The sequence below is a fragment of the Limanda limanda genome, chromosome 3 (assembly GCF_963576545.1).
Source record: "Limanda limanda chromosome 3, fLimLim1.1, whole genome shotgun sequence".
Lineage (NCBI taxonomy): Eukaryota > Metazoa > Chordata > Actinopteri > Pleuronectiformes > Pleuronectidae > Limanda > Limanda limanda.
Genome location: NC_083638.1, coordinates 28,561,772 through 28,576,006, shown reverse-complemented (window position 1 = coordinate 28,576,006; position 14,235 = coordinate 28,561,772). Strand labels below are relative to the sequence as shown.

The 14,235-nt window shown below is 42.0% G+C and overlaps 1 protein-coding gene across 1 annotated transcript in view; it reads right to left on the bottom strand.

The window, feature by feature from the left end:
- The window catches only part of itfg1 (integrin alpha FG-GAP repeat containing 1), a 137,880-nt gene that overhangs the window by 5,742 nt on the left and 117,903 nt on the right, over positions 1-14,235 (bottom strand). The window contains exons 15-17 of the mRNA XM_061067927.1: positions 8,871-8,995; positions 3,939-4,021; positions 3,055-3,172 (exon numbers count right to left, since the gene is read on the bottom strand). Of these exons, the coding sequence (XP_060923910.1) occupies positions 3,055-3,172; positions 3,939-4,021; positions 8,871-8,995 (326 nt within the window). The remainder of the gene's footprint in view (positions 1-3,054; positions 3,173-3,938; positions 4,022-8,870; positions 8,996-14,235) is intronic.

Here is a 14,235-nt window from a genome sequence, read left to right as displayed (position 1 = left end):
CGTTTAAAGGACAGCCAATCCTCCCCAGATGTTGACTAATGTGGGGCCTGCAGAAAATAGCGAGCAACAAATTTACTGCATTTTTTAACCCATCAGTTAGGTTCCAGTTACCAGCATATTATAATGATTCATGTTGTTAATTTTTTGAGCAACATGTTTTAAGGGGCAGATGGATTGGCGTGATGTTCTTTACTTTGGATAAATAATCCACTGGGCTGTGCTGTGGTTGGAGCCTGATCTAATTGACTATCCAGGGAATGCTAGAAAATTGTCATCTTGCAGCCAGATTCATCATTAAGCTGCAGAGACATTGATTTGTGTCAATCAGAAGGAAGCAGGTGGAAAGTGAGTCATGCTGGAGTCTCAATGGGATCTAATGTCAAATCATTAAGTCTGGCCTTCATGAGGATGCTACATCTCAGGTGAGGAGAATACATTCTGCATCATAACATAGTTTCGTTACATATTTGAACCTTTCCTTTCCTTTCCTGTCCCGCCACTTCCCATCCCGACATGGGAGCGGTGTGAAAGCTGCGGTTAGCTGTAGTTGTTAGGCAGGGCAGCACATGCTTCTGCCCTCTACGCGACTTTGTTATTAAAGGAGTTAATACCAGAGGCGGCAGCGCAAACACACAGAAATGCCAAATGTCACTCAGCTGTTTGCCCTGACCTTACTGGACGCCCTGCCGCAGAAGAGGTGGGAGAAGATGAGATACGAGGGAGGACGTTAGCGACGGGTTAACAGGATTCACCCTGACTCTTGATTCTCTGGATGGTGCAGGAGGTCACACCACATTATCCTGACAGTACCGATGGATGTCCATTAAAGCAACAATACTTCAAATGTATTGTGTTAACAAAAAGTCTGAACACAGTTCTGTAGCATATTACCTCTGGTAATCCAAACCAGGTAGGGACACTACTGCTGGGATGTAGGGGGCAGAGAGACACTGTTGCATGGTTTTATACACAAAAACCTTAGATAATGTTATTATGTTTTTAAAATCTTGAAGCACATAAAATAAAAATGAATGTTGTGCTTTAGCTGGTATGCAAACTAATTCAATGTGAGTGGAAGGCCTCCATTGCTCCTTCTGTGAATTCCTGGTATAACCACATGGGTCAGAGAGCAGCATTGGAAAAGCTTTTTATCAGACAGAATAAAGTTAACCTTGGGCAACTTGGACACTCGGGCTCTGATGTTTGACTCATCATTGTAAAGCTGTCTATCTGTTTAATGTGTAAATGTATATAAAATTAATTTTTACTATTTTGGTTCTGATAGCCTTCCTCTCTGTCATTGAATGGAAGTTTACTATATTTAGTGCATTATTAAAGTGAATCTATAAATCCAACATCTAAACCAGGTGTGGGCAGGTATGAAGCTCAGCTGGTACCTATATTTCTGTTGCATGAGATGCAAACAACGTAAAAATCTAGAAATGACTTTGCATCTTAATTTGTAAAATCATGGGACTTTAAAGGATCCGAGGCAAGTGACATGATAAGGGGGATGGAAACCTTTTGTTTTCCATATCCAATCACGTTGGAGCAGGCTTTGGTTGCCTGCAGGTAAACAGTCTGTGTACAGAACAAAAGAGGGGGAGCTCCTTGACTGAAATCTATCAGCTATCAGCTTTTTAAATGATCTACATTCATATGTAGATAGCTGTTAATAGACATTATCCAAAACGCCATCTCGACCTAAAGGTGTTTGATAGCTAAACACCATCAAACACCTTGTTTTGTTTTTTTCGGGGAGAAACATTTGACTCATGTAATAAAAGGAACTACTTGGACTGTAAAGGATGTACGGAAGTGAGAGTCTTGGCCCTGATATCAACAGTCTAAACTAAAAGCCTCCAAATATTGGCTGTTGCCTCCAGAGGCTAATTTTTTGTCTAATAATAGGTCATCGGCTGCTAACTAGAGTGAATTTTCGACAAATACGTCGTGTTTGACATTTTGTCCCAAAAAGCTAATGTCTTTAGAAATTAAATGTTGTAAATAGTTAAAATGGGTAAATCTATGCACAGTGATCAATGTGTCCTTGTGGCTGCAAACCTTTCATTTCGTCTGTTAGCATGCCAGATTTTATCTCAAATGAAGTCCAATGCCAGCCCATACGACTGAACAGCCTTTTTATTTTCACTTTCCTTTTACTTCCCCTCATTACCCTCAAAAGGCTCCACACAGCCTTCAACCCCCCGCACTCGTCTCTCCTCCCATCCACCTGATCCGACCCCGCTGTATCTAGACGCTGGGTTCAGGCACCAGCCATGTTCTTTTAGGTGCAGAGTTGGTTTAGATCAAGCTGATGCTCACGGTTGTTTCCCCGAAAGAGGACAATTAGAGTGCTTCTGTGTGTGTAACATGCTGCTCGCACGTAGACACACACACACACTAAGTGCACACACTAGCACAGCAGATGGCTTGGAGAAGATGGCAGTGACTTGCGGCACCACTCAGCCCAGCAGTCAGCATTACCACAGTGCAAAACCAGACAATCCCAAAAAATACTTAATGTTTTGAGAATCAGAGGTAACTAATGTTTGTGTCTTTGTGTCTTCCACCACGCTATGTCAGGGTACATTTTCCCGCGACTGCACCGTGTTACTCAAACAACAACTGGACCAGGAGAAGCCGTAGCACAGAACACGCGTGAAAACCTGTACAGGCTCCCTGTGGGGTGCATTTATGGCTGTAGTGAGCAGCAGATCTGCCATGCTGAAAGGACAGAAGCAGGCAATTACTGCTGAATGTCCTTCCCGGTTGCGGCCAGGGGAGAGCGAGACTGATAGACGGAGAAAGGAAAAGAGAGAGAGAGAAAGCATATATGTGGGTCTCAATGGGAGGCTAGAGGAATACAGGATGGGGACAGTGAGACCCATCTGCTGCTTGTTGTTACCAATCTGCTCTCTCACTCCCACTTACACACGCACACACACACTCACACACGCACACACTCAAACACAATCACTTCGAAGCAGTAAATCATCAAGAAGAGGCCAGCACTAACTACACCTCTCTGTGTGTGCGCGTTTGTGTCCTTACCTTCTCTTTCCAATGCAGGATGCCAATAATGACGAGGATGAAGACGCACACTCCGATCAGTGCGATGGCCGTCAGCAGCACGCTGTTGCTAGGAGTCAGGTACAGTTTAGCGCTCCAACTAAAGAAAGAGAGAGGGGCAGGAAAAAACATTGTAATTACCCAATGGTACGCACTAGCAGAGATACTATCAAAATTAAGATAAAATAAATGAATGAACATCTTCACTTCACAGTTAAACAAAAGCTGGGCTCCATTGCTGATTCACGGGAACTGTGATTCCAGACATTTAGCTACTTTGATATGTTAAATATATCAACTACAATCTACCAAATGATATTGTATGTAGGACGAATACCAATGTACCAGTTTTTTATTTTGTGGGATCTCATTTCACTCGTGGTGTGCATGTGGGCGCGTTTGTGTGTGATGGCAAGTCTGGCAAGCTTGGTGAGTACACAAGTGCTATGTGGATCTGGAAGAGGGAGCACGGGCATGTGTGTGTGTGTGTGTGTGTTTGTCTGTGTTGAATAGCCATCTGGAGCTCCTCCTGGGGTTTGGGCTACATGTGAACAATGATAACATGAGAATACATGGTATGGTATGTGATGAGAGAGTGTGACAGTGTGGGAGTGTGTGTGTGTGTGTGCGAGAGAGGAGAGAATTATTTTCCAGCTCACATTTGGGCAACGGTTTTGTTACGATACACAGAGAGTAAATCTGTATTGAGCTCAGGTATAATTTCAATATGTGGTTGAGTGGTATCAGATGAGTGGCGAAAAGCATAAATGGGTACGCCTGGAATAAATTGACTCTGCTGTGACCAAGGAAAATGGGCACATGTATGGTTCATTTGTACTGTGTAATATCTTTGAGTGTGTGTGTACCTGTGGGGCTGGTCGTGTGGGAAGGGGATGACGATGAGCTGAGAGTTGGGAATGACGGCCGTCCACTCCTTCATCCTTATCTCCTGGAGAGATCGAAAAGACACATAAACTCAGTGTGCACATATTTGGTGATAGAATATAGTTACAATAAAAGCAATCGTGTTCAGATTTCCATAAGAAAAACACACACAGACACACTCACAATATGTATGTTAAGTCCTCTGGGGCGGAGTAAAAGAGTCCCATGGTTTTTTCTAAGCTACCGTGAAGTGGCTATTTAAAGCTGTAGGTGTATGAAACGGACAACCTGCTACTTGAAATAAATGAATGTTGCTTTGGGGAGCAACTCTGTTTCCCCGACGTGTGTGTGTGTGTGTGTGAGAGCTGTGGTGTGTATATCTACATGTGTGAAGTATTTCTGTGGCTGCGAGTGAGAGCTCAGCGTCCTGCAGAACAAGTCGCTATCTCAGTCTTCAAATACAAACTCTGAGGTGACTAATGGTAATTACTGTCACAACAATTTCTTTCAAGCTGTCCAGCAATGACTAACTTGATTATCATCCATTGGAATGATATTGAGTGACATGTAATCTAGTTGATTGTATTATTTAATAAGACCGGAGGAAAAAATCTTACAAGGAACCGTTGCACAAAATCACATCTGAGTTAACAGGTTATTAGAAGTGTAAGTCAAGATATTCTGAGAATTGATAATATATTGTAAAAAGTTATGAAAATAAACACAGCGACCAAGATAATAGAACTCCAGGATCTATGCTATTGCCGGAAAACTGTATAAGTTTGTGGCTCACATATTTCAATAACCGTTCATCTTATCATCTTTACACTTGGGATGTGTATTTTTAACGGCCCAAGGAAATTCAGTGTTGAATTTGGTTCAAATTGAACTTGTGATGTGATCAATATAAATAAGCTTTGAATATAGAGGAGACCAAACTCTGTAGCAGCAGCTTAGGATGTTTTACATGACAACAGCCCATTCACAGTTCTGCGTACTGAGTGGAGCTGAACTTTGAATAAACTGGTGAACAGCTCTTTGTGTAGCAGCAGTGGTGCAGCTTCAGGGTTCTGTAGACTGAGTCCAGCAGCCGGTCTTTACTTACTGTGCCTCAATCACTGCAGGTCACTTGAACAGTTTCAGAAAGAAAAATACAAACCAGCATCACCACAGGCCAAGTAAACAGCCCATTCCAAACACGCAGGTTTAGAATGGTCCCTGCACTATAAAAAACTCATGAAACATAATACACACGTCACATTTGCTTGCACCTACTCAACACTGTCCAAACATTGGTTTTGGTTTTTACATGGTGTACTTTGTGTTTGTGCTATCTGGTTTACATCCTTTGTTTACTTCACAGTCCTCTTTCTTCTGTCCACTTCTTCTTTTATTGTTATTAATTAATCAATTAGAGACAGATCCATGAAAGGGGATTGATCGTTGTGGTCAAGGGAGGAATCCTCTGGACGATATGATGCACAAAAACCCGGATGTGCAGCTGGTCTGGACCCAATGTCCGCCTCTGTGAATCCAGAGCTGCTTAGGGTATAATGTTATTGCACGTGATGGCTATGACTGTTGACGGTTTTTTGTAACGTTGTTGTGTGAACAATCAACTTTTATTTGTATAGCCCACATTCATTCATCCATCCATCCATCCATCCATCCATCCATCCATCCATCCATCCATCCATCCATCCATCCATCCATCCATCCATCCATCCATCTATCTAGCCATCCATCCATCCATCCATCCATCCATCCATCCATCCATCCATCCATCCATCCATCCATCCATCCATCCATCCATCCATCCATCCATCCATCCATCCATCCATCCATCCATCCATCCATCCATCCATCCATCCATCCATCCATCTATCTATCTATGTAAGTAATAGTGAGACTTTTACTGACTTTGAAGACTCCAACATAAGTTCACCGTCAGGACCTTAACTGCAGTAACTTGCAGCACTGTCTTTGATAATGGTTTCACTTTTCAACTTTCATTTTCAGTTTTGCAGCTTAAAGGCTCAGCATCTAGTAATACCATCCATTATAAGACATAGACTGTACTCAACCTCTGCGTACAGTTCTTTGATATCTGGGAAACCCAGCATCATCATCAGATTTAGTCTGTCTTCTTATCAAGTTTTCCTGAGTCAGATTTTGACTTCAGTTTTGATGCTGCCGCTCTCTATCCCAGGCACATCAGGGGTTAAGAGTTCACAGTGGTTATGAGATATTAATAGGGGGCGAGGGCATCAAATCAGCAATTTGAAGCTTTAATCATGCCCTTGGCTGGGAGGAATTCATTAATATCCAGATCTACATTTGGCAGATTGTGGAAGTGCCACTGCTCTTTAATTGTGGCTCTCCGCTCTCCTTCAATAGCGAGGAACTACATCTCGCAGCTATTTTGAATAAGCGTGCAACAACAGCATTGCTTTTTACATAACGAGCACATTTTCGCCGCCAGCCATTGTCGCTTAGCTCTTGGAAAGTGCTGCCGCCGGTGCGGCAACTGGCGGGGGAGCAGAGCTGGAGACGAGTCAGACCGCACCGCTGCTGCCTGGGAGCAGATCCGATCTGGCTGTTTGGAAGAGAAAAGTGTTCCCAAGTCTTCAGAGGGAAAAAGAGAGACTCTGGTTCAAAGCCAGGGAAACTGGCACAGTGATGAGAGAGCGAGGGAGACAAACGCAGAGATAGAGGGTGAGCGAGACACAGAGAAAGAGTGAGAGTGACAAGTAGGGGACTGATTAGTGAAGTAAACCACTTTGAACAGCAAAGGGAATCCCCAGGGTGGAAAATAAGTGAACAGGAGGAGAGGGGCTGAATAAGAGAGAGGAATGATTGGACAGAAGATGGAAGATTTACAAGTATATTTTACAAAACCTCTCCCTCTGCGAAACAGCAGGCAGGAACTCTAAGTTTGGAGGAGAAAATTGCAAAGGGCACAGTGGGGAGGAAAGTGAGAGAATGAAAGCAGGACAGAAATAAAGACAGAGACATAAAACAAAAGTGAGAAAGAGAGATGAAGAGAGTTGACAAACCTGCCTACTGAGCAGGGTGCTATGGCGGTCAGGATTTTGAAGCCTACCCCTATCTCCTAAAGACCTCGGCAAAGCTTCTCCTCCTCATTACAGGTAGATCTGATGGAGTTACTCCACTTCCCAAGTCCCTCTGGGTAAAAAAAAAAATCTACTCTGCATAATGGACCACATATTTAGGCATTCATTAATTCACTTTGTAGAAGGAATGGGCGAGGAGGAGGCAAAATGAAGGGGGAGAAAAAAGATCAGATTTCTTTGCATAGAAAAACAGGAGTGTGTGGAAAGGGGACAACAAAGCAGCTTGTTTGAGATGAGTGTTCTCTGTGCACCACAGTCTCCGAGTCGTGGACCGACCTATCTGCAATTCTAATCAGCTGCTTAACGAAGACCTCGGTACCACACGGGAGGGGAAAAAAGGGCCCTGTCGTGCCTAATACACAGCGTGACAAGTGCAACGTGAGCGAGAGAGAGAGAAAGAGAGAGAGGGGGAACCTAAGAGATGAATGATGATAGAGTGAGAGTGCTGAGCTGAGGAGACCTGACATTTGAGGAAGTGTAGTGTAGAAATGTAGCTGACGAATAGATTAAAACCATTAAACCAATCAATTATTTACTAGATTTATATAGGCGAGCTTGTAGAATGACAGAAGGCACATACACGACGGGCCCCATCCAAAGAGTCATTCATACATCCTCTATAATCACAGGCCTGTTAAATAAAGATATGTTTGCAGAATAATACGGGAGTGTCGGTATTTCATTCTCCAGTGAGGGAGCTCACTGCACCGTTATCATTTCCCCAAGTAATGTCATCAATCACGCCATTCAGTATGAACAGGACCTGTTTATAGTTTATAGTTTATAAAGTGACTGCTATCACCTGACAAATACTTATCTCCACTGAGCAGGGTTAACTTAATAAAAAAGACTCTTGAAGTGAAACTTGAAATAAAATCATATCAAATTAGAGACAGTCTCCTTATGAAACCCTATTTAAATTCACTAGATCCAGATTTTAGTTTGGGTCTGAATAAAATTTGCCCCAGAAAGTAACAATTATAAGTCCCCTCAATATATGCCAGACCTTTGTCATCAAGAGCCATGAATAATTCTCTGAGAAATTGACGGAAATTGTGAATAACACCCTGTCAGGCAATTTAAAAGTAAGTTTATAAAAACAAAACACTCCAGATCAAACACAGATGAAAACTACAATTGTTTGCAGAGGTTATAAAATAAAATAGTCAAAAATAATTTGCAGGATCCATAACTATGCAATCAAACGGAAGACTTGCCATAAAAAACTTAAGAGTGAAGAGCTGATTAGTATTGTGTCTTTATTTTTTGATGTTGGCATATATAATATGATCAGTCATTTAAGTAAAAAAAAGTGGATGATTCTCAAATGCTCTGGTTATGTTCTAATCTATACTATGACAATGTTTTTAACACATTATCATGATTTAATAACTGATACAAACACCAGTTGTTACATATTCTGATCAAATTCAAACTACTTCAACCAAGCACTATGTGTTTTTGCAAGATGCGGGACACTGCCATTTCTGTTCATTTGAAAAGAGAAAAGTGGTGGATGTATGACTTCATTAGACTCCTGAGTGGCCTGATACATGTTCTTCTAGGAAATAAGTATTTAGAGGCAACTTGTGCCCAGTGGGTTGACAGAGTTTGTTTTAGTTTGGATTAGAGACCGACATTCCTTTTCTTAGTCTGTGGAAGTACGCAAACACCTCTATGAAAGAACATGCTTTAAATTTAAAAAACGTACAGCCTGTAGCAGTTCTGCAGGAGTGCTGTGAAGTGTTGGAGGGATAAAACACTCTCGTATTTCCTCACCGTGTCTCCAGGCCGCCGGGGGATGCCGACATAAAGGTGGTCCAGGAAGTTGGCGCTGCGTCCAAGGCCCAGCACAGTGTAGGGCAGCTGCAGGGAGAAGTGAGCAGACTGGCTCAACTGACCGGCTGCAAAAGAGAAAAAGAGAAAAGATTGTGTTCAATAAAAAAGGGAGAATTCTTATGATATGGAACAACAGCAGGATGCTTATCTCAGCTGGGGCTTTTGCCTTATTATTATTTTAAACTGCCACTTTTTTCCATTTGACTTTTAGTCAGTGAGTTATTCCATCACTTTGTAGCCTTCACCAATGAGGTGATGGTGTTTTCACCCCTGCCCTTTTGATTGTTTGTTGCTTTGTTTGTTTTTTCTATACAAGCAGGATAAGACTTTCTTTAGAATTTCAAGATAGGGAACTGTACCTTAGTAGTTGCAGACCAAAATACAATGGCTATAAGGAGAGGTATAACTCCACCAAGACCCAGCAGGGTCTTGGTGGAGTTATGACTCAATCCAGCTGCACCAAATTTCACACACAAATGTTGAAAACCGCCAAAAGTTAGATAAAGTGAAAAGAAACCCCTAACCCTGATCTAGATCCACTTTAAAATTCAATGGGTTCTTTCATGACCCATACCTTATGTGGGCGCATCCATATAGGTGAACTAGGTAATCGCTTAAGGAGGCACTTTGGCAAGGGTGGTGAAATGTGAATTGCTGAAGAATGTTTCACTGGGCAAGAACTTTTTGTGGAGTTGACACCTGTGACCTGGGATGGAATTAGTTTTCAAAATTGAGGAGGCAGGACTTTTGCTGCTACGAAGGCCCCGCCATGTACAATTCTGAAAGTTAAACTTTATTTGCTCTCTAGTTGTTGTTTAAGATGCTGATGAAATTTCTCGCGCACATTTCATGCATGTTTGTTCGATGCACATGAGAAAGAGAGATTTGTACTGGTATTATCTAGTTTGAGAAGTGGAAATTGAATTATTTGGAAATAGCTGTGTATATGTACTGCCAAGACTCATAATATGGATCCGCAAAATTGTATCATGCATACCTTAATACTGTTGTCACTTTGATCACTCTGGTGTTGCAATAGATTGCAATGGTGGTCTAGTGCAGTAGCACTAGTTGTTATTCGTCGAGTCATTTTTGCGTAATAATGCTAAAAAATAAATCATCTATACAAGTCTCCCCCAGGATTAATTCTTTAACTTTGGGGATCCCTTAACATTTCCTTTTGTGAAATCATCAGGTCAATTCTTACGGGTCCAGTACTTTAAGACCAACATAATGTTAGCATGCCAGCATACTAAACTAAGATGGCTAACATGGAAACATTCTACCGGCTTCACCTCATCATGTAGGTGCGAGTGCAGCTGTAGACTCTTGTGACTGAAATATTAATACACTTGAGCTTCATATGACACATGAATGTTTGTTTTAAATCCAAAACTTTGGTTCCGCTTAATTCTGAATTTTCTTCTTCTATTGGTATTGCCGATACTTCATGCTGATCTCTCAGTATTTTTAGTAACTATTTTAAGCCTTTTCTTTTCTTAAAACACAAAAGGATTCTTAAACTTCTGTAGATGTAACCCAGGTCACTCTCTTGCAATCATCTTTTCAATCTTTTAAATATTTAAAATCAATCTTTCTAATCATATGTTTTACATAATATTGTCTGACATTTATCTCATGATCATACAGTGCTTTGCTGCTCTTTCTTAACAGTTTGTGAAGAAAGCCGACTGTGAGATTCACAGCTTTAGGCTGTAAATTTGGCCCGGATTTCCCAAAGAGACCATTCAAGTTTTACCTAATGCGATGTAATCAGCTCAAACCTAAGCTTGCCGGACCATGAGTGTCAGGGAAAAGACAACAACGTTCACGTTAACACACAACAGGAGCGATGGAGCGTGAGACCTTGTGTTCTGACACTAAGACGCATTATAAAAGATACAAATCAGAGCGAGACACCTGAGGCCAGGCCAGCACCTCTGCACCATTCTAATCCAAACCTTAGATTCCCGTGTCCTCCTCTCTGCTCATCTCTCCTCTCCCCTGATACATCACTTCGATTTGGCCTTACTTGTTTTGCTTCCCCTTCGTCTCCTCCCTCCTGCTCGTACCCCACCCCACCCCTTCAGCTGCTGTATCTCTCGCCCACGCCACCCAACTCTGCCAAGTGCAGCCGACATAAATCAACCTCTACGTGGTAAACAAGGAGAGGGAAAGAGAGAGAGAGAGATGGAAGAAGAAGAGAGAGAGAAAGCCTTGAGGCAGCCAGTGATCAGAACTAATGTGGATGGACTGCATATCGCAGGCCGAGAGGAGCAGAACAGTTTTGTTTCTCTTTCTCCCTCATCCTCTCTCTCGCTCTCTCTCTCTGTCTCTCTCTCTGTCTCCATTTCCCTTAATCACTGCCTAACTTTAGCTCAGTTAAAAGAGAGACGTGTCCTTCTCATCTGTACCTGGGTCCAGTCAGCCCAACTTAATGTTTCTCTCCTTCAATGTTCTTATGGCTGCCATTTTACCTTGGGATCCTCTCATTGCGATGGAAAGACAAGATCAGCCAATGGTTGAAAGTGAGAAGCTAACCAAGGTAATAACCAGACGTGGCAGCTTTGGGGTGTTAGTGCATTAAAAGCCTGTCCATAACACTGAATGGACCCATCGACCTTGCCCCCTTTTACCAGAGAAAGCTTTTCATAAGTCGTTTTTTTCTTTATCTCTTGCTTGCTTTTTGCTCTATGTGTTCTATTTTCCAAGCTTTTTACTGCTGGGTTATGGTGTTGTGACGAAGCAGCATAATTGCCATAATTCCACACCGCAGATAGCAAAAAAGAGAGCGGAGAGAGAGACGAAGAGCATGGTCACAGAGATGGACTAGTATATAATGTCCCGGATTCTAACAGACGCTGAAAATGAAACCTGGGGTGTCTGACATTTACTGAGAGGTGCATGTGCGTGTCTGAGTGGGTGTGGGCAGGAGAACTGCACCAGGGCTGTAAAGTGGAAAGCTGTGTTCTGCTGTATGAGTTATGATGTACACATGATTTTAAATCATAACTTGGTAAGTTCACTGACAAGGAGGAGGATGTAAGGTGCGAGTTACACAGTCAAGACCAGGAGTCTCATTTATACAACGGTGCGTGGGATTCATACTAAGAGAGTGAGTGCGCACAAAAGCCGGAAAAGGCATACGCAAAAGAAAATTCTGATTTATAAAACCGTGCACAGGCACACCTGAACGTAATGTTCACTTTATATATAACGTAATGTGCACAGTCCACCTGGAAAAGTTTGTACGTGGATCTGCCTTCAAGTCCACCCTCTACAAGCCCACTAAGTTTTCAATGCAAAGCAGGTCATGAATTTTAAAATATGCTGCTGACCAATGGGTTTCCACAGTGAGTCATGACAGAGTCACGACATCAAGCAATGAGAAGAGGAAGCAAAACTTTCTGACATTGACTTTGAGGTGTTTGTTAGTGAGGTGGAGGTGAAGAGCAGTTTTATGGAACAGCAGTGATGAAGAAAATACACTGATGCTCTGCTGCTGCTGTGGATCACAGTGAGTGAGAGTGAGTACGATAGAAAGTACAGAGCATGAAATAAAAAAAAGATCCAATTCAGAGGTGGAGGCAGAAAAAAAAACACCCTCTCAGAATTTGAGGGAATTTGTTGTATTGTCTGTTCGTATTTTAATCATCCAGAACTGCAGGATTATTAAATTCAGAGACAGCTGTGATGTCCCCAATCTACAGAATTTAACAGAATTATTATTATATGCTTGTGTTTGTACTGGGTTCCGTCGATCGATCTGTATGAAACTGGATTCAGTTCAGCACAAGGATCACAGGTCAATAGAATCTATATTAGATAATCCTCCTCATCCTTCAGTTGCTTGCATCCATCACGCAGAATCACGCACCAGTGTCACGGCAGTATTTATTTATTTAGAGCATTCGGACCGATTACCTCACATCAGCGGATCCTAACCTTCACTCTGGGATATTATTTGGAAAGTTTCTTCATTACTTGTAAGTGATCTCCATTGCGCTCTGTGCGCCTGATGGCAAAGTCAAGCTCACTGCAGTGATTTGATGATACATTCACAGTGTTAGAAGATATTATTAAAAACGGAATCTGAACATAATTTGCTGTAAGTTGTTATATTTTTCAATTAAAAGGTTCTTGTGGAACAGATATGCCCCACGAGCACAACTAAGCTGTTGGTTTTATTGTATATGAGGAAGTGGCTCAATAATCTGGCTTCAGTTCAACCCCTCACATCTGCATCGCCACTTACCCGTCTCCAAAACATTCGTATGCATGGAGCAGAGTTTGCATGGAGATGCGCAAATTTTCCTGCCAAGTTTGTTTTATAAATCCCAACGTTTGCGTGACAAGTGGTGTACGTATGTTTCAGGCTCCGTTATGTGCGTACGCAACGGTTATAAATAAGACCACAGGAGTATCTAGACAGTTACACATATTGTGTTCAGGGGTCTGAGCTTCAGCAGTTTGAAATAAAACAATGGATAGTACATTAAAGTACATTAAAGTATCAAATCTGAGCTTTCATTTGAGTTGGTTAACAATAATATTGAAAGACATGTATGGGAGATACAGCCCCTTTAAAAAATGGTGCCCAAATTGTATGGATTCCAAAGTAACTGGACAGATATACATTAAGTTAAATAACTCGTCATATTAAGCAACACTAGGTAGTTTTACACCTTAAAATAACACTTTAAAATCGTTTTGATGGTACATAAACTCACATTTGGGGGAATGGCATGTCTGTCATTGCAGCAGTGCCCCCTGGACACAATATAGCTTTGGTACATCGTGCTGAAACATTACGACCTGCTTTATGGCAAACGTCACACACCAACAACCAGAGCCGGGGCTAACAGCAAGCTATAAGAGACAACTACCTCACTATTCACAGTGAGGCCATCCTGGCACCAAAGAAACCGAAAGGACGTTATCAGAGGACACGAATAAGAGGAAAACAGACAGGGAACAAGTAAGAAACCAAAGAGGAGTGAACATCTGAGCATTTCACTCTGCAAGAGCTAAAAGAGGCCAAAGGATGCTGGAAAGATGACGACATGGAGTTGTCATTATTGTTATTGGACAAGCCGGTCATAAATGCTCTGCTTGACATAAGTGAAGTAGTCGACTCGATAGTTTACCGTCAGATGCCAGGTAAACCGATTTCACTGGAAGTTTAGCAAGTTAACACCTTGCTTGCTTGCTGTGTTAGCTTGTATGCTACTCTTCCACTCTGAGTGTAGTGAACAGCCACACCCCAAAAACCTTGTCAGACGACATGATTTGTTGGCTCATGAGG